We start from the raw sequence: 19,365 nt of genomic DNA on the forward strand, positions 1-19,365 counted from the left end.
TATCTCATTGTGGTTTTGATTTGCATTTCCCCAGTGATTAGTGATGTTGAGCATATTTTCATGGACATTTGTATGTCTTCTTTGGAAAAATGTCTGTTTAGGTCCTTTTCCCATTTCTTAATCACACTATTTTTTTTGCCATTGAGTTAAATGAGTTCCTTATATGTTTTGGATATTAACCCCTTATCAGATAAATGCTTTGCAAATATTTTCTTATTTGAGAAATCATTTATGCTTCGGTTTGAGTATTGGCAGTGGATATCAAGAAATGAGAAAAAAAAAGTGGAGACCTGTTTAAGAGCTAGACAAGGGGCGCCTGGGTGGCGCAGTCGGTTAAGCGTCCGACTTCAACCAGGTCACAATCTCACGGTCCGTGAGTTCGAGCCCCGCGTCAGGCTCTGGGCTGATGGCTCAGAGCTTGGAGCCTGCTTCAGATTCTGTGTCTCCCTCTCTCTCTGCCCCTCCCCCGTTCATGCTCTGTCTCTCTCTGTCCCAAAAATAAATAAACGTTGAAAAAAAAATTAAAAAAAAAAAAGAGCTAGACAAGACTTTCTGAATGTTGAAGAAGTTGATGCCAGAATAATGTTTACCTTTTGGCTTATGCCTCTCAGCCTGGCACTACTTTGATGTCTTCAAAATAATTTCCCTTGTCCACTTTTGTCATTTTTGTGAAAATATTTTTTTCCTTTATTGTAATTACTACTTATTAAGCATTTAATTTTTTCCAGGGACTTTACCCAAGTTATTCTCTTATTTTCTTTTTATTACAGAAATTTTCAAATATTTGCAAAAATAATGATGTACCTATCACTGAGCTTCAAACAGTTACCATTATTTTTCTCAGTCTCGCTCTAAATTACTGTTAATTTTAGCAATTATCCTATGTTAAGCGTTACCATCATTTTACAGATATGGAAATGGTACTTATGGATTGTAAATAATTCTTCCAGTGACATAAACCTTGTAATTAGAGAACTGAGACTTGAAATCCAGTCTCTATGATACAGTTCCTTGGATCTTCCCACCATGCCACTGTGCATTTTATTCTGTCATGCTATCTGAAGGTTGCTTTTACTTCAGACTGTCAGTGGCTGTTGCCATTGGTGAGGCTACTTGTTTCTTATCCTTGGCCAATATCATCACATGCCAGGCAAATGGTGTTTTATATAGTATCTACTCTAGACACAAAAACTACCTCCTTGTTATCTGCTCATAGCTGACTCATTCCACCCTTTGAAATTTCCCCAGGATATTCTCCACTTTGTATTGCCGTCATCTTGCCCCATCAACTAAGACCCAACATTCTTTTTATTAGTTTCTAGCTCATTAGCCACTGAGACACGCTTTGTCCCATTGGAGGGTATCCTCTAGTTTTCCTACATCAACAAATCTATATGTTCATAATTATATGAAACTTTGGTTATGTAATTTTGCCACAATGCATAAAACACCGTAAAGATTCTTCTAAAATAATGACTGTGGAACTTAATTGTTTTCCCTATTAACTTCCTGATATTTTCCTATATTCCCATTCTAATTCCTTTTCCTTAATCGTCACCATTCAATAGCTATTTATTGAACACCTGTTATATGGTAGATATTGTGCTAAAAGCTAATTAAATAGTAGTGAGTTAAACAGACATGATGCTTTCCAATAGGAATCTTATAGTCTAGCATAGAAAATGAGAAAAAATAGATGAGAAAAATCGTGAAGGTTATCATTAGTCATTTGGGCACTAGAATAAGATTTGGTGTTGTCCGACACAGTTTGAGAGGGGGGATTTTTAGTGTTATTTGTAATTATATTTACACTGAGACAAGAAGGGTGAGAAGGGGCCAGCCATACAAGGACAGACAGTACCTCCAAATGGTGTGCCTGGCTGGCCCAGTTGGAACAGCATATGACTCTTGATTTCAGTGTCTTGAGTTTGAGCCCCACATGGGGTGGAGAGATCACTTAAATAAAATTTTAAAAAAATTGAAAAACAAAAACAATACCTGCTAGAGAGAACAGCAGTGGAAATCACACTAATATAGAAAAGTATTTTATCTGCTCTTGGAACATAGCATAGTGAACTGGGGAAGAGCATAGTTCAGTGATATGTTAGCCAGGGCCAGATCATGACATCACCTTTGAGTTAATGGTAAGTTATTCAAATGTTATACTAAGTACAGAGGAAAACCTTAATGATTTTCCAACTTCAGGCTACATCAGAATCACTAGAGATTTTTCTTTTTTTTTTTTTAATGTTTTTTAATTTATTTTTGAAGGAGAGGGAGAGACAGAGCATGAGCGGGGGAGGAGCAGAGAGAGAGGGAGACACAGAATCCGAAGCAGGCTCTAGGCTCCGAGCTGTCAGCACAGAGCCCGACGCGGGCTCGAACCCACAAACCATGAGATCATGTCCCGAGCCGAAGTTGGACGCTTAACTGACTGAGCCACCCAGGTGCCCCTAGAGATTTTTCTTAAAGCTAAGTTATATTCCTGTAGTTTGATTCAATTGCTTTGAAGTGATACTTGTACCATTTCTGTTTTTAACAAGTTTTCCAGTAATTCTGATCTGAAGCAACATTTTAGAAACAGTTACCCTGCTTCTTTAATCACCTGTGTCCACACTATGCTCACCTTCCGTAGTTATATTTGAGATCTTGTCAAGCCATCAATTTCTTATAGGTAATGTGTTCATATTCCTATTCAGAAATTTTGTTATTCCAGGAACTGGAAAAAAATGCACATTTTCTTTCTCATTACTTCTCAGATATGAAATCCCAATGTGCAACAAAGGAGTTATCACCAAATGATGACAGTTATAAAATAAAGTCATCTCAGTGGAAGATAATGGAAAGACTTCCAACCCATAAATTTGGATGTTCCATTTTTCAAGATGATTGGAAGTATAATCACCATTTTCAGACAGAACAGGGAAATAAAGAAGACTATCTTAAACCTGTGACAGTCACCCATGAATATATGCAAAGTCTCAGTCAACAAACATCCTATAGTCTACATCAGATATATCATACTAGGCAAAAACCCTATGAATGCAGAGAATGTGGGAAAGTCTTCAATTACCACTCACTGCTAATTCACCATGGGAGAAGACATACTACAGAAAAATGCTATGAATGTAAGCATTGTGGAAAGGCTTTTAGCAGTTGCTCAAAACTTACTGGACATCAGAGAATTCATAATGGAGACAAACTCTATGAATGTAATGAGTGTAGGAAAGCTTTCCACCACCCCTCAAATCTCATTCGACATCAGAGAATTCATACTGGAGAAAGACCCTATGAATGTAAGGAATGTGGAAAGGCTTTTAGTCGTGGCTCACACCTTACTCTACACCAGAGAATTCATACTGGAGAGAAACCCTATGACTGCAAAGAATGTAGAAAAGCTTTCAGTTACCACTCATCCCTCATTCGACATGAAAAAACACATACTAAAGAAAAACACTATGAATGTAAAGAATGTGGGAAGGCTTTTAGCAACACTTCAATTCTTAAGGGACATCAGAGAGTTCACAGTGGAGAAAGACCCTATGAATGTGGTGAATGTGGGAAAGCCTTCCATCACCACTCAATCCTTATTCAACATCAGAGAATTCATACTGGAGAAAGACCCTATGAATGTAACAATTGTAATAAAGCCTTCCGTTACCACTCAAATCTTATCGGACATCAGAAAATTCATTTAAGAGCAAAACTCTTTGAATGTAAGGAATGTGGACAGTCCTTTAGTCATAACAGGGAACTCGCACACCATCAACGAATTCATACTGGTGAAAAACTTTATGAATGTAAGGAATGTGGCAAATCTTTTGGTCAAGGATCACAACTTATTCATCATCAGATAATTCATACTGGTGAGAAACCCTATGAATGTAAAGAATGTGGGAAAGCCTTTATCCGTGGTTCATGTCTTATTCGACATGAGAAAATTCATATTGGAGAAAGAAAATCTCTAGTACTGTAATGAATGTAGTATTTTGCTTCTAAGTAAACTCTTATGGGACATCAGAGAATTACCAGATGAGAACTCTGTGAATATAGCAAGTATAGGAAGGCATCAGAGAATTCATTCAGGAGAAAGGCCACATGAATGTAATATGTAATAAATTTTTATTTATCTTAATTCTTATTTATCATGTCAGTGATTTATATTAGCATGAAATTATACTCATGTAAATAATGAGGAAAAACTTAGTTTAAGTTTATACTTTATTCTACATTATAAAGAGTCTTTAAAATGATTGTAACAAATGTAGGAAACAGTTACCAGGATTTTACTTAACATTAGGGCATTATAAAAACATTCTTTAATATAAAAAATATAGGAAAGTCATCAGTAACCACTTATCTTTTATTGAACATCAAAAGAAAAACTCTGACAGAAAGGCAATAAGATGATAAATCAAGTAAAAAAGTTGATCTAAAACAAAATACTACGCTATCAACTTGGTAATTTAAGGAAGAAACTAAAAGTAAACAATACAGAATTTTTAGTAATGAATGGTATTGAGAGTAGTACATATCAAAAGCTGTGTAATGTGATCCAAACCTGTACTGATAGGAAAATGTATATCCTTTGATACATAGATATAATTTAATAAACAGAAAAACAAACTATGCATAAAACAAGGTAGAAAGGAAATAAAATAACTTTCAAAACAAGAGAAGATAATGAATTAATAAAAGATAGAGATTAAATCAAGTCAAGTTTAGATTTAGTCCAAATCCAGAAGTGTTCTTTCTAGAGGTCAGAATATGGGCGTGGTCAAGAAAAAAATAAAAAACTAAAGACATTGTAAATGAGGAGTTTTATTTAACTCTATAAACCGAGATTCTTCTTAACCATTCCACTACTTTATACAAGTAAATTTGAACGTCTAGAGCAGAATTTTCACACTGCTGACATTGGGATCAGATAACTCTTTGTTATAGGGGGCTGTCCTGTATAGTATACAGTGTTTAGTAGCCTCCCTGTCCTCTGCTAACTAGATGTCAGTATTCTCCCCTTCCCTCTAATTCTGACAAATAAGAATGTCTCCAGACATCGCCTAAAGGTCTGGAGTAGAGTGGAGGGTAAAATTGCCCCCAGTTGGCAACTACTGATCTACATGAAATTAATCATTTTCTAAGAAAATAACCTAATTTTATTCAGGAAGAAGTAGAAAACCTGAATAAAACATAACCAACAGGAAAAAAATTAAAATATTTAACAATCTAACCCCTTAAAAGGCCAGATGTTTTTAAGAACACAGAATGCCAATACTGAAAGTAATAGATAATTTACATATTATATAAATTCTTCCAGAGCCTGGGAAAAAAATAGAATGCTTACCAACTTATATAAGAGGTCACTAAAACTTGGATAGTTAAATAGGGCAAAGAGTATGTTATAGTTTGAATTATGTCCCCCCAAATCCATGTTGAGGACCTAACCTCCAATACCTCAAAATGTGACTCTATGTGGAGATAAGGCTATTAAAAAAGATGATTAAATTAAAATGAGTCACTTAGGGTGGATCCTAATCCAACCTGACTGATGTCTTTATAAAAAGAGGAAATTTAGACACACAAAGACACCAGGAATACACGTGCACAAATGAAAGACCAGGTGAAGACCTAACAAGAAGACAGCCATCTGTAAGGCAAGGAGAGAGGCCTCGGAAGAAACCAAACCTTGATCTTAGACTTCTAGCCTCCATAACTATGACACAATAAATTTCTGTTGTCTAAGCCACCCAGTCTGTGATACTTGTTATGGCAGCCCTAGCAAGCAAATACAGAGTACATAATTAACATCAAAAGCCAATTTGGCGGGCACCTGGATGGCTCAGTCAGTTAAGATCAGACTCTTGATCTCAGCTCAGGTCTTGATCTCAGAGTTCTGAGTTCAAGACCCACATTGGGCTCTGCATTGGGTGTGAAGCCTACTGAAAAAAAAATGTAGGGGCACCTGGGTGGGTGGCTCAGTTAGCTAAGCGTCTCTTGATCTCAGGCTTGTGGGTTCAAGCCCTGCTCTGGGTTCCACATCAGGCATAGAGCCTACATTAAAAAAAAAAGGCCAATGTAAAGGACTTTTTACATCTTTATTTATAAAAAGAGATGTAGGGGCATCTGGGTGGCTCAGTCAGTTAAGTGCCTGACTTTGGCTCAGGTAATGATCTAACGGTTCATGGGTTCAAGACCCTTGTAGGGTTCTGTGCTGACAGCTCAGAGCCTGGAGCCTACTTCAGATTTTGTATCTCCCTCCCTCTCTCTGTTCCTCCCCTGCTTGTGCTCGTGCTCTCTCTCTCTCTCAAATAAATAAACATGTTTTAAAAAATACAAAGAGGGATGTAAAAATCCTAACTGATAATTAAGAAATCAAACCTACCACTGTATTAGAGTTTACTACCATATAATTTACCCAGATTGTCCAGGATCTAACCTGCTCTCTTTCTTTTTTTTACTTTTGTTTGTTTCAGGAGTAGAATTTAGTGATTCAACACTTACATATAACACCCAGTGCTCATCATAACAAGTCTCTCCTTAATACCCATCACCCATTTAGCCCATCTAACCTGCTTTCAATTAATGATATATCTAGGGTCTGTTATATCTCAAATCTAAGAAAACACAATTTTCAAAAGACATGATCTAGCCCCATCTTCTGGACTCATTTGTTGTATATTTATATAGTCTAAAGAGTTGCAATGTGTAATGTTTATTTGCACAATTTAAATTTTGAAGTATTACAGTAACTAGAATATACAATATTTTTAAGAATATACAATATTTTTAAATATGGTAATCCAAGCTCCCACCATGCTTTTTTTCTTTTTGTGCCTAATCTCAGGTATTTGTTCTTCTATTGCTTAGAATTATATCAACTATTTATATTATTAATTGAATTTTTATTTTTCTTAAATGTTCATTTATTTTCGAGAGAGAGAGAGTGAGCACATGTGCACAGGAGGGGCAGAGAGAGAGGGAGGCAGAGGATCTGAAGTGGGCTCTGTGCTGACAGCAGAGAGCCTGATACAGGGCTTGAACTCATGAACAGTGAGATCATGACATGATCTGATCCAAAGTCAGATGGTTAACCGACTGAGCCACCCAGGCGCCCCTATTTGAATTTTTATTCTATTAAATCTTTCCAACAAGAAACATGGCTGGGGCATTGGTTAAGTGTCCAACTCTTGATTTCCACTCAGGTCATGATCTCATGGTTCGCAGGTTCGAGTCCCACATCAGGCTCTGTACTGATGGTGCAGAGCTTGCTTGGGATCTCTCTCCTTCTCTCAGCCCCTCCCTGGCGCTCTCTCTCTCTCTCTCAAAATAAATAAATAAACTTAAAAAAAAAAAAGAAACACGGTCTTTCACACTGATTTTTCAGATCTTATTATATTCCCTTTAGTAAAATTTTGTAATATTTCATATGATCTCATTGCTTTCTTGTTCAGAACTTGTGTTTCATGACTTTGAAACTAAATATATATAGATATATAGATATAGATATATAGATATATATAATTCATTTTAACTGATTATAGCTTATATAGAAAAGTGTTAATTTTTATATCTGTATCTTTTTTTTTTTACTTTATTTAAATCCAAGTTAGTTAACATATAGTATAATAATGGTTTCAGGAGAATTTACTAATTCATCATTTACATATAATACCCACTGCTCATCCCAACAAGTGCTCTCCTTAAATATATATGTATCTTATATTTAGTCATCATACCAAAGAATATTTTCCTAAAGTGTCTTGGTTTATACAGATGTGCAAATATATGATTTAAATAGAAATAATTCTGACTCTTCCTTTCCATTGTTTACATCAGGTATTTTTTTAAATTTTTTTTTAACATTTATTTATTATTGAGAGACAGAGAGAGACAGAGCATGAGCATGGGAGGAGCACAGAGAGGGGGAGACACAGAATTTGAAGCAGGCTCCAGGCTCTGAGCTGTCAGCACAGAGTCCCATGCGGGGGTCAAACTCACAAACCGCAAGATCATGACCTGAGCCGAAGTCAGGTGCTTAACCGACTGAGCCACCCAAGTGCCCCTACATCAGTTATTTTTTAGACCTATCGATTGCTTTACATTTCTAAAGCCATGTTTAATAGCTGCAATAAGTGTACTCGTCCTCATCTCTTTTCTGATGTAAATGGAAATGGCTTCAGCATTTCAATGAGTAGCATATTGCCTGTGGGGTTTGGTAGACAGCTTTGATCATAGTAAAGGGTGGCCTTTTTATCTTTATATGAATTTTATTAGAAAGGACAACTCAGTTTTTATCATATGCCTTTTGGGGATAATCATAATAATTTTTATCCTTTACCTTATTGAATAATAAATCATTTCCTGATATTAAATAAGTACACTTTATTACAACAGAAATTCTATTTTGCTATAATATGAAAGCTAAATATCCCATGTGTTAAGTTTTAAGACAAAGACTATTACAGAGTTATTTAATTTTTAACATTTTGATTGAAGGGCAAAGTTGAGGATATAATAAATGTGAAACCTTTCTGCATATCTAGGAAAATCCAGCTATTTATAACTTGGGTTATGGTCGGTTCCATTGCAGAAGGCAGCTAGTTAGCAAGCCTTGGAGACTGACAGCTCTCTTGCTAAGCAAATAACACTGAACTGTTGGAGATCAGGTGTGTACAAGAGAATGTTCACCCATGTTATCACAGTGCAGTAAAACCTTGGATTGTGAGTAACTTGGTCTGCGAGTGTTCTGCAAGATGAGCAAACATTTCTAATAAATTTTAACTTGATAAGTGAGCGGTCTTGCAATACAAGTAGTACATGATGCCAAATGTCACATGATCACAACTGAGCCAATGGTTCATGAAATTCACTTTGATATACAAGTGCTTTGGATTACAAGCATGTTTCCAGGACAAATTATACTCACAAACCAAGGTACTTTAAGTAGAGAAGTACACCAGAAAGTTTGGAGAATACAATCATCTGATAACTGGGGTATATATATATCTGATAATCTGATAACTAGAGTTCTTTTTTTGTTTTTGTCTATCTCCAGTTCAATATTTTAATATTCTTAGTCTCTAGCTTTTGCAAAAAATGTTTATAAATTGCTGCTCTGCTCAGAATTTTGTTGCTGACAATACTGACTCTTTTTTACAAGCTCATATTTTACAACTCAAGCTTCAGCCAAGACTGAACAAAAATAAGTTATGTGTGTGTGTAATAACATATATGTTATAACACCCATCCATATAACATATACATATATCTAGTAGACAAAGAACTGAGAAAGAATATAGTAATCAGAGTTCTACATTAAGAAAATGTGAAATTACAACTTTCTGCCTCTCCATAGATGAGTTATTTTTTTAGATGAGTTATTTTAATAACTTATACATCATGTGATAACATTTAGAATTTTTGCATCTTTTTTTTTTTAATGTTTTATTTATTTTTGAGAGAGAGAAAGAGACAGAGACAGAGCATGAGTGGGAGAGGGGCAGAGAGAGGGAGACACAGAATCTGAAGCAGGCTCCAGGCACTGAGCTGTCAGCACAGAGCCCAACTCAGGGCTGGAACTCATGAACTATGAGATCATGACCTGAGCTGAAGTCGGATGCTTAACGGACTGAGCCACCCAGGTGCCCCTGCATCTTTATACATAAGAGAAATTGGTGTGTAAATGTGGATTTTCTTCCTATTTCAAGACTTATTTTTATCACAATTTAGGACTAACGCTTATTTTCAAAAAATGAACTGGGGAGTGTTTCTGTCTAATCTGGAATAATTTGGTGGTCTTAAAGTTAGCCTAGTCTAGCACTTAACTAGAACTTCCAGTTGAATGTGGGCTCTGTTAAGGGCCATACTTGTCGTGTCCAGACTTAATGTGAATGCCTCTGGGGCACCTGGGTGGCTCAGTCGGTTAAGCGTCTAACTCTAGCTTTTGGCTCAGGTCATGATTTCACTGTTCGTGAGTTAGAGCCCCACGTCAGGCTCCCCGCTGGCATTTTTGTGGAGCCTGCTTGGGATTCTCTCTCTCTCCTTCTCCCTCTCCAGGCCCCTCCCAGCTCACTTGCTCGCTCTCTCTCTCTCAAAGTAAATAAAATAAAACTTAAAAAAAATACCTCTAGTATTTCATCCTAAAGTATGTAATACATTTTGGGTTGTTGTTAGAAATATTTTACCAGGTTTAAAATGTTCTCTTCTATATCAGGTTGGGTAAATTTTTTGTTTTGTTTTCAAATTAGGAAGTCGCATTTAACATTATCAAATTCTTTTTTAAAAGTTTTAATTTAAATTCATTAGTTAACATACAGTGTAATACTAGTTTCAAATGTTTTTTCTATGTCTACTGGTGTGCCTTCTAGAGTTTTCTTATTAAGGAAGATGTTTCCAATGGGTTTTATTAAGCTTTTATGAAATTAACAAGTTGTCCCCTATTTCTAGTTACCCAAAAGGGGTAACTTTCCCCGCTCTTATCATGAAGTAATTTTGAATTTTATCAACCATTTTTGCTCCTTTTGCTGAAATACATGATTTGTCTTCATTCATCTGATAGTGTAGTTTGTTCAGCTGATATATTTCCTGATATTAAATTTATCTTTGCATTTCTGGAATAAAGACTACCTTGTCACAGTATGCCTTCTTTTAACTCACAGCTATAATTTATTTCTTAATATTTTATCTAGGATTTTTGCATATATGATAATAAATGAGATCAGTGTATAATTTTCTGTTCCTTGGGTTTTCTTTGTGTATCTGTTATGGTTATAGTAATCTCAAAGTGCATTCAGTAGCTTTCTCTTTGTAGTCACTGAAACAATTTTTGTAAGATTTGAAAGTGTCTTTTCCTTGGAGGTTAAAAGCTTACTTACGATCAGGGCACCTGGCTGGCTCAGTTGGTGGAGTGTGCGACTCTTGACCTCAGGGTTGTGGGGTGGGTTCAAACACTAGATTAGGTATAGAGATTACTTAAAAATAAAACTAAAAAAACCAACCTTACCATTTATGCAAGGTATGTTTGGCTGGAGAGTTCTTAAACTACTATTACTTTTCTTCAATGGCTAGTGGCCTATTGAGATTTTGTTTCTTCTCGAGAAACTTTTGATACTTTTAAAAAGTTGGTCATTTAATTTAGGTATTTAAAACATTAGCATTAAATCCATTTACTGATTTTTTTTGAGGGTGAAGCAGGCAGAAGGAGAGGGAGAAAGAGAATCCCAAATAGGCTCCATGCCCAGCACAGAGCCCCACCAGGGGCTCAATGCCATGACTGTGAGATCATGACCTGAGCCAAAATCAAGAGCTGGACACTCAACTGACTGAGCCACCCAGGCACCCCTCCATTTACTGATTCTTAATACCTCCCGTAACTATCTACAGTTAGTTAAATCTCTGATAGTCCTAATTTTTATAGCTTTCCTTTTGCTTGATGAATTATATTAAAGTTTTGTTTATTTTTTCCCTCAAAACCAGTTTGCAAAAAAAAAAAAAAAAATGGGGCGCCTGGGTGGCTCAGTCGGTTAAGCGGCCGACTTCGGCTCAGGTCATGATCTCGCGGTCCGTGAGTTTGAGCCCCGCGTCAGGCTCTGTGCTGACAGCTCAGAGCCTGGAGCCTGTTTCAGATTCTGTGTCTCCCTCTCTCTGACCCTCCCCCGTTCATGCTCTGCCTCTCTCTGTCTCAAAAATAAATAAACGTAAAAAAAAAAAAAATTTAAAAAAAAACCCAGTTTGCATTGTTACAAATGATACATTTATTTCATTAACATCTGATGTTTATTATTTCATTTCTTCTTTCTTTGAGTTTCCTTTTTAAAAACTATTTGAATAGAAAAATGCTTTATTTTCAACTTGTTTTGTAGTTAATGTATTTGAAGCTATTAATTTTAGATGTCCATTTTGACATAAAGTTCTTTTTAGTTTTAAATGTTTTCTGATTTCCTTTACAATTGCTTTTTAAGCTATTAAAATTTTAAGATTGTTCTGAGTCTCCAAACATATGTGCTTTATTTATTTATTTATTCCAATTTAATTATCTTGTAGTCTAGCAGGTGGGCCATACGATATTTAATCTCTGGAGTATGGGCAATTTCGGAGAAATACTATGTTTCTGCTTGTGAAGAAGTATAAAAAAGTATTTTTGCAGAGAAGCTTTCAAAATATAGCTTATAAATCAAGATAGTTGTGTTAAATTTTAATGTATTCTTACTGTTTCTAATTAATCTATCAGTTTATGGACTTATGTTAAAAAAAATCTATGATTGTAGACTTGTTAATTTTTCCCCTTGTAATTCCCTCAAGTTGTGCTTTACATACCTTGAGACTATATTAAAGCCATACACGTTCTTCACTATTAAATCTTTATGGTGGAGTATTTTTTTTGCATAGGACATTTTTTCCTTTACTTTCAGTCTTTATTTTTCTTTCAATCTGCTCTTAATGTTTATCTTTTATAAATACTATATACCTAGTTTTGTTTTGTCACCTTTTCTATAATCTCTTTTATTTTTTTAAGATGATTTATTTATTTTTTGAGAGAGAGAGTGTACACGTGCGCACGTGACTGGGGGAGGGGCAAGGGAGGGAGAGTGGGGGTGGGGAGAGAGAGAGAGACTGACTTAAGTGGCTTCATGGATGTGGGGCTCAATCCCACCACCCCAGGATCATGACCTGAGCCAATATCAAGAGTTGGACGCTCAAATGACTGAGCCACCCAGTCGCCCCTAATCTCTGTCTTTTAATAAGTGAGGTTAATCTCTTTGTATTTATTGTTAAGTATGATATTTGAATTATTTCTGCCATCTTGTTTTGTTTTTCCTTTAACATGTTTCTTGTTTCATTTATTCCCTTCTTGCCTTCTATGAGTTGACAATATTTTCTCTTGTACTATTTTTAAAATTAACTTATTTATAAGCTATTGATCTTTTTCAAGTGCAGATTCTCAAATGACACACAGTCTCCTTTTCGCAACAAATATTTTATTACAACTCTTTCCTAAAATTAAGTTCACAGGTAGTATAATCCCTCACCATTCATAATTTTTTAAAACTCAATATAATGCCCTAACTTGACATCAATAGGAACATTAATGGAAAGAAAATTGTAATACAAAAATGCCCAAGACAACTAACATATTGTTACACCTGTATATACACTTACCATAAACATTACAGCTACAAATGCAGACTTCTACACATATGTTGGTGATGTAAATACTGTAAGCAGTGTTGCCACCGTTAATGTGATTTTTCCAAAACGACAAAGCTCATGATAAAGTTCTGAATAGAAAGTGCAATTTTGCCTCAACTGCCTTGGTTGTTACATACCTAGAAAATTTAGTATGTATTGAAACCATGTAAAAAAAAAAAACCACTGTGTTTATATGTAAAATAGGCTATAGGCTCAGGTAATCATTAGCAGGTTTTCACCTATTTAAATATCCAGCAGGATATTAGAAAACTGTGGTGGTGTGGGACAATTCTTCATTTTACAAGAATGTTTTTTGCATTTCAGGACATCAGCATTTGTGGGCTCCCCACATTTAATGGCAGCAGTTGTCCCACAAATGTCCAGCTCCTCATTCTTGGATTGGTGTCACCCTAACTGAGAATCCCTGACCTTCATGAATGTTCAGTAATGTATTCAAAAGAAAGAGAGGGCACACAAGCAGCAGGGGCGGGAGTATGGGGGGCAGAGAGGGAGGGAGAGAGAGAATCCCAAGCAGGCTCCATGCTCTCAGCACAAAGCCCAAAACGGTGCTCAAACTCACGAGCCATGAGATCATGACCTGAGCCAAAATCAAGAGTCAGTCAGTTAACCATCTGGGCCACGAAGACTCCCCAGTATTTCATAAATTTCTATGTTTATTATTTCTTGTATGAGTTCTTCCTGGTTTCTCTTGTTTACTATTCTTGCACTTGTGGTTTCATGTTCATTCACACTTGTCCATTTATCTGATATATTCCTCACTCACAGTATCTTTATAATTTGGTCCCTCAAGCAGGTTTCTGCTTTCTTCTTACCTCCTCAGAATGGCTTCCTCTTGGTCAACCATCAATTAAGAATACCTTCATCTGCTACAAACTATAAACCAGGGCAACTTTTCTTATATAACAAAAAAAAATCTGCGGAGAGACACCCCAGGCTGGAACAACATAACCACGATGTCATCTGTGTCCCAGGCTCCACTATTTCTGCTCTGCCATCCTTAGTGTGAAGTGTAATTTGTCTTATGCCATGTCCCCAGATCCCTGGGCAGTAATTGTGGCTTTTTTTTACTCACACCCCCCTTTCTTGGGCAACATCCCACACTCTACTTCCATACCGAATTTCCCTTTCATTTCCCACTGGGGGATGAGGTGCCATGCAGAATTGATCCTTATCAGCATTCAAGTACAGCAGGTCTCTGTGGTACCAGCCTTGCACTGTGTGCCTAGCACTGGCGGTGCCTGTGCCCAGCATCAGCAGCAAATGTTCTCCTTGGAGGGGTCTAATGGTTTAATTCCTGACCACATAGCCTCCAAGCCTCATTCTCTGGCCCTCATACACAGAGAGAGTGAGTTATTCAGTATCTTTTAACAAATCCTGTTTGGGATTAAAATCAGCAAGAGTAGGTTGTTCTGTTTGCATCCAAGTACTGTGACTGGTACAAAGAAGTGGCATTGGATGTGGTAGCAAGCAGCAGACCTTAAGGAAATGAGATTATGGGACTGTTTTTGTGGCCTGGTTGGATTTAAAGGCCAGCAGAGACCAAGAAAAACAATTAACAGCTAGAAATAAGGTGATTACAGTTAAGGGCAGCAGGGTCTGAAGGTTGATTAATGATAATTTAGGCTGGGACTAGGATGAGGCAAGTGAGATACTTGCCACGGGTGTAAAATGTAAAATCACACCAAAAAAAATCAGTAATCAAAATAAATAATATTTTAACGCAGTATTTTTTTCATTCAAAATTAGTACCCAAACGCCCCATGAACAAAATATCAGTATCATGCCAAGCCATATTGAAGCCTGAGGCTAAAAGAAAACATTAATACTGATTCTGTCTTTCTTTAAAATTTTGATATTTTGCACCCTACTCTCAATTTGACCCACAGGGACCATTAGCACTGAATGGACCACAAAATCCAACTTGACCTGTACAGCAGTCAAAATCTAGCTCTGGTGGTGAAGGCCTTGCCCAGTTTCAAGCATGCCAGTAAGACCTGGAGAGTAGAAAATAGCAGCTTTTTAGCTGCATTGGTAAGACAAATGAATGAAGGTGGTAGGAAATAAAGCCCCAATTACACAGAGACTTGTATTTTCATGGGCTTTCTGCTGCCAGATGTCAGGGTATCTCTCCTCCCAAGGTGAAAGAAAAGTTCCTGAACTTCCCACCATATATCTGTTAAGACAGAGGGACAATGCTTGTTTTCTTTGGATTTTGGAGAGCAGCATGGTTGGGTCTATTTACTCTGTGCTTCATAAGGCTATATGGTCTGAGTGGGACTCAGAGAAAGAGAAGGCTTTGCAGATGGTCCAGGCTGCAATACAAGCTCTTTGACCACTTGGTCCTTAATCAAGGATCCAATGGTATTGAGAATGTCTGTAGCCAATCAGGATGCTGAAGGAGTTTGTGGAAATCCCAAGTAGGAGACACTATGGCAGAGGCCCCTAGGATTTTGGAGTAGATCCACACTCACTTTGGTAAGAAATTATCATCCTTTTTTGTGAAATAGCTCTTGCCTTGCATTGGGCCCCTGGTAGAGACTACACACCTATTTATGGTACACAGACAACTGCAACCTGGGTCCATATTATAAGCAGAATGTCATCTGGTCTACCATGTTATTAAGGCAGGATCAACAACATTTCATCAAGTGGAGGGTTATAAATAGGACAGGCGCAAGCAAGTCCTAAAATGTCTCATACCCCCAGTGTGTGTACTCTCATTGCTACTTCTGCCTCTCTCAGAGCTACAGATTCATGAAGAGTTCTGTATGACCAGTTGCAAAAAGTTGAGCCTGATCTCTAGATAATGGCACGATATGCTGACAACCACTAGAAATATACTGCTGGAGATTTGCAACCCCTCATAGGGAGTTTTATAGACTGATTGGGAAGGGAAATTCACCCAATGGCCAGAACTGGAAGAGCTAAATCTCATGTGTGTTCTACATTTAAAAAAGACAGCATGAGGTATCTACACTGATTCATATCCAGAGGTTAGTTTTGAGGATAAATGACTTGAAAAGAGCACACTTGGGAGTACTGATAGCGAGTGCATTTGGGAAGAAGTATGTGGAAGGACCCTTTGGAATGTATCGAGAGAGTGAGAATATTTGTATCTCTTCTCTTTGTCTTACCTCTGTAGAAGTGTTTTGTGATTAAGAGGTGAGGATGACATGCTCTGTGGATATTAGCTTCATCCAGCCACCCCAATGCTTGCTCATTGGGTTCATGAACCATATAGTTATTCACAGTATTAACAATGTGGATTTACCCTTACTAAGGATTACCTCACTACCGTCAGTTTGCTATAGTATCCAACCATGAGCAACAGGATTATGTCATCACCATGTTGACCAGTCAGCTAGATTTCTTCCACTATGAAAGAGGTGATGATTTTTTTTCTCCTTACTGGGGTAGATACTCCTTGGAAATTAAATTTGTTGCCAGCTGTGGATATTATGAATTCCTTATTCATGATCATGCTTCCCACATAACATTACTTTGGACCAAAGAGCTTCTTTTATAGTGAAAAAAGTAAAGCGATGGGTTGATGCTCTTGAGATTTGCTGGTTTTATTCAGTGCCTCATCACCCACAAAGCTCAGACATTTTAGAGCTCTACTATTCTAAAACTGTTAAAAACTGAAAAAGAGTACCATCTAGAAGACCATACCTTGCAAAGGTGGGTATTGCCCTCACATCCAGTACATGGTCTCATCAGAACCAATATGTGGCATTTTTTTTAGGGTCTGGGTACCCAAAATGGAGACTGGGATAGCACCTATTAGTATTAACACCTAATTATCTACCACTAAAATATTTGCTCCCTCCTATTTAAAAAATTACCATCTATGGGCTTTGCTGGTGAGGTCTTAATATTCAAGGAGAAGCTATTCCCTCATATTTATTCCATTGAATTCGAAATTGAGAGTGCCACATAGCCATTTTGGTGTCCTCAAAATCACTGAGTAACATGATATAAAGAGGGTTCAGCATTTAATGATTAATTCTGATTTGCACAAGGAAATAAGGTTCCTGCTACCCAAAAGGCAGGTAACAGGTTTTCCAGGTAGTTTTAAAAGGTTATTGGCTCGGGGCGCCTGGGTGGCTCAGTCGGTTGAGCTTCCGACTTTGGCTCAGGTCATGATCTCACAGCCTGTAAATTCAAGCCCTGTGTTGGGCTCTGTGCTGACAGCTCAGAGCCTGGAACCTGCTTCAGATTCTGTGTCTCCCTCTCTCTCTGTCCCTCCCCTGCTCATGTTCTGTCTCTCTCTGTCTCAAAAAGAAATAAAAACATTAAAAAAAAAAAAAAGGTTATTGGCTCTACCTATATTTTCTTTCATACTTTGTCTTCTACAGATTCATAATGTATTAGAAATTTATTATTACCTGTCACCCATCCCCCTATTATTTTATAAGGGGCATATTATTTATATCTTAAAAAATTTTTTTTATGTTTATTTATTTTGGAGAGAGAGAGAGGCAGAGTGTGAGCAGGGGAGGGGAAGAGAGAGAGAGGGAGACACAGAATCCGAAGTAGGTTCCAGGCTCTGAGCTGTCAGCACAGAGCCCGACATGGGACTTGAACTCACGAACCGCGAGATCATGACCTGAACCAAAGTCAGACACTTAACTGACTTAAAGCACGCCATATCTTAACCAATTATTCCACAAAATAGGATCGTGACAGAACCAGAAAATGAATGAACATCACCTAGAAATTCCAAATGTGAAGTTAGATGTATTGACTAATGTTACCTGGGATTCACTCTTTTGGAGACTGCATATTTTGATTTGTACAAGTTACAGTTGCATTATTTGAGGGAGCATTTTTGTTTATTTGCTTGTTTATTTGGTTTATGTTTGGAGGGAGAGTACATACTGATGTTGGGCAACAAAGGGATGGACTGTAGTGGGCATTAGTCATGACTTCTGGCTGCCTGGCACATTTTGCACACCCTATATTCACGGGGTTTACTACATTATGAGACCCATCTCCTGAAGCTCCTAACCAGAAACTCCCCTCAAGGTAAGGTACCCTTGGCTCAAAGAAGAATGATGTGGAGAATAAAGACATACATAGAACTGATTCTGCTGAGTGTCAAAAAGATGCACCAGAGGCCATAGTCCTAACTGCTATATCCCATATCTTTGTTAGCAATACAAGCTGTGGTACCTGTGCACAGTGGAGGTAGAAGTAGCAGTAGGCAATCTGGGCTACTGCAGAATCTTCCCAACTGATCTTCTTGCTTTTTCCCTTGTCTTCTTCCCCTCAACTCATAAAAAGCAGCAAAAGGGATCCTGTTAAAAAGTTAATTAAATGATGTCACTCCTCTTTTCAAAATCCTCTATGGGTCTCATTCACAGTAAAAACTGATGTTCTTGGGGGTGCCTGGGTAGCTTAGTTGGTTAAGTGTCTGACTTCAGCTCAGGTCATGATCTCATAGTTCATGAGTTCAAGCCCCATGTCAGGCTCTGTGCTAACAGCTCAGAGCCTGGAGCCTACTTCAGATTCTGTGTCTCCCTCTCTCTCTGCCCTCCCCTGCTTGCATGCTCACTCTCTCTTTCTCTCTCTCTCTGTCAAAAATAAATAAACATTAAAAAAACCTGATGTTCTTTTTTACATTTTTTTATTTTATTTTTAAGACAGAGAGAGACAGAGCATGAGTGGGGATGGGGCAGAGAGAGAGGGAGACACAGAATCTGAAGCAGGCTCCAGGCTCTGAGCACAGAGCCTGACGCAGGGTTCGAACTCACAAATTGTGAGATCATGACCTGAGCTGAAGTTGGACACTTAACCAACTGAGCCACCCAGGTGCCCCCAAAAACTGACGTTCTTAGAATGGTCTTCAAGGTCGGCAACCTGGCTCCCTCATCACCTCTTTGACCTCATCTCCTTATCATTTTTATCCTGGCTCACTCTACTCCCACTGCACTGGATTCTTTGATATTCCTAAAAGTCTTTGTATCTGTGGTTCGTTCTTTCTGGACACTCCCTAGACGCTCACATGATTCATATAATATTCATGTTTTATAATATTCATAGTATTGGCTACATAAGTTTCCTCTTCTATGAAATGCCTCTTTGTATCTTTTGCTGTATATGTATTGGGTTTGTTATGCTTTACTTTTTTTTAAGATTTTATTTTTAAGTAAT

The 19,365-nt window shown here is 37.4% G+C and overlaps 1 protein-coding gene across 1 annotated transcript in view; it reads left to right on the forward strand.

Annotated features, from left to right (window-relative positions):
* The window catches only part of LOC106980266 (zinc finger protein 585A), a 404,538-nt gene that overhangs the window by 272,458 nt on the left and 112,715 nt on the right, over positions 1-19,365 (forward strand). The window contains exon 8 of the mRNA XM_053210183.1: positions 3,184-3,967. Within this exon, the coding sequence (XP_053066158.1) occupies positions 3,184-3,967 (784 nt within the window). The remainder of the gene's footprint in view (positions 1-3,183; positions 3,968-19,365) is intronic.

The sequence above is a fragment of the Acinonyx jubatus genome, chromosome E2 (genome assembly GCF_027475565.1).
Source record: "Acinonyx jubatus isolate Ajub_Pintada_27869175 chromosome E2, VMU_Ajub_asm_v1.0, whole genome shotgun sequence".
Lineage (NCBI taxonomy): Eukaryota > Metazoa > Chordata > Mammalia > Carnivora > Felidae > Acinonyx > Acinonyx jubatus.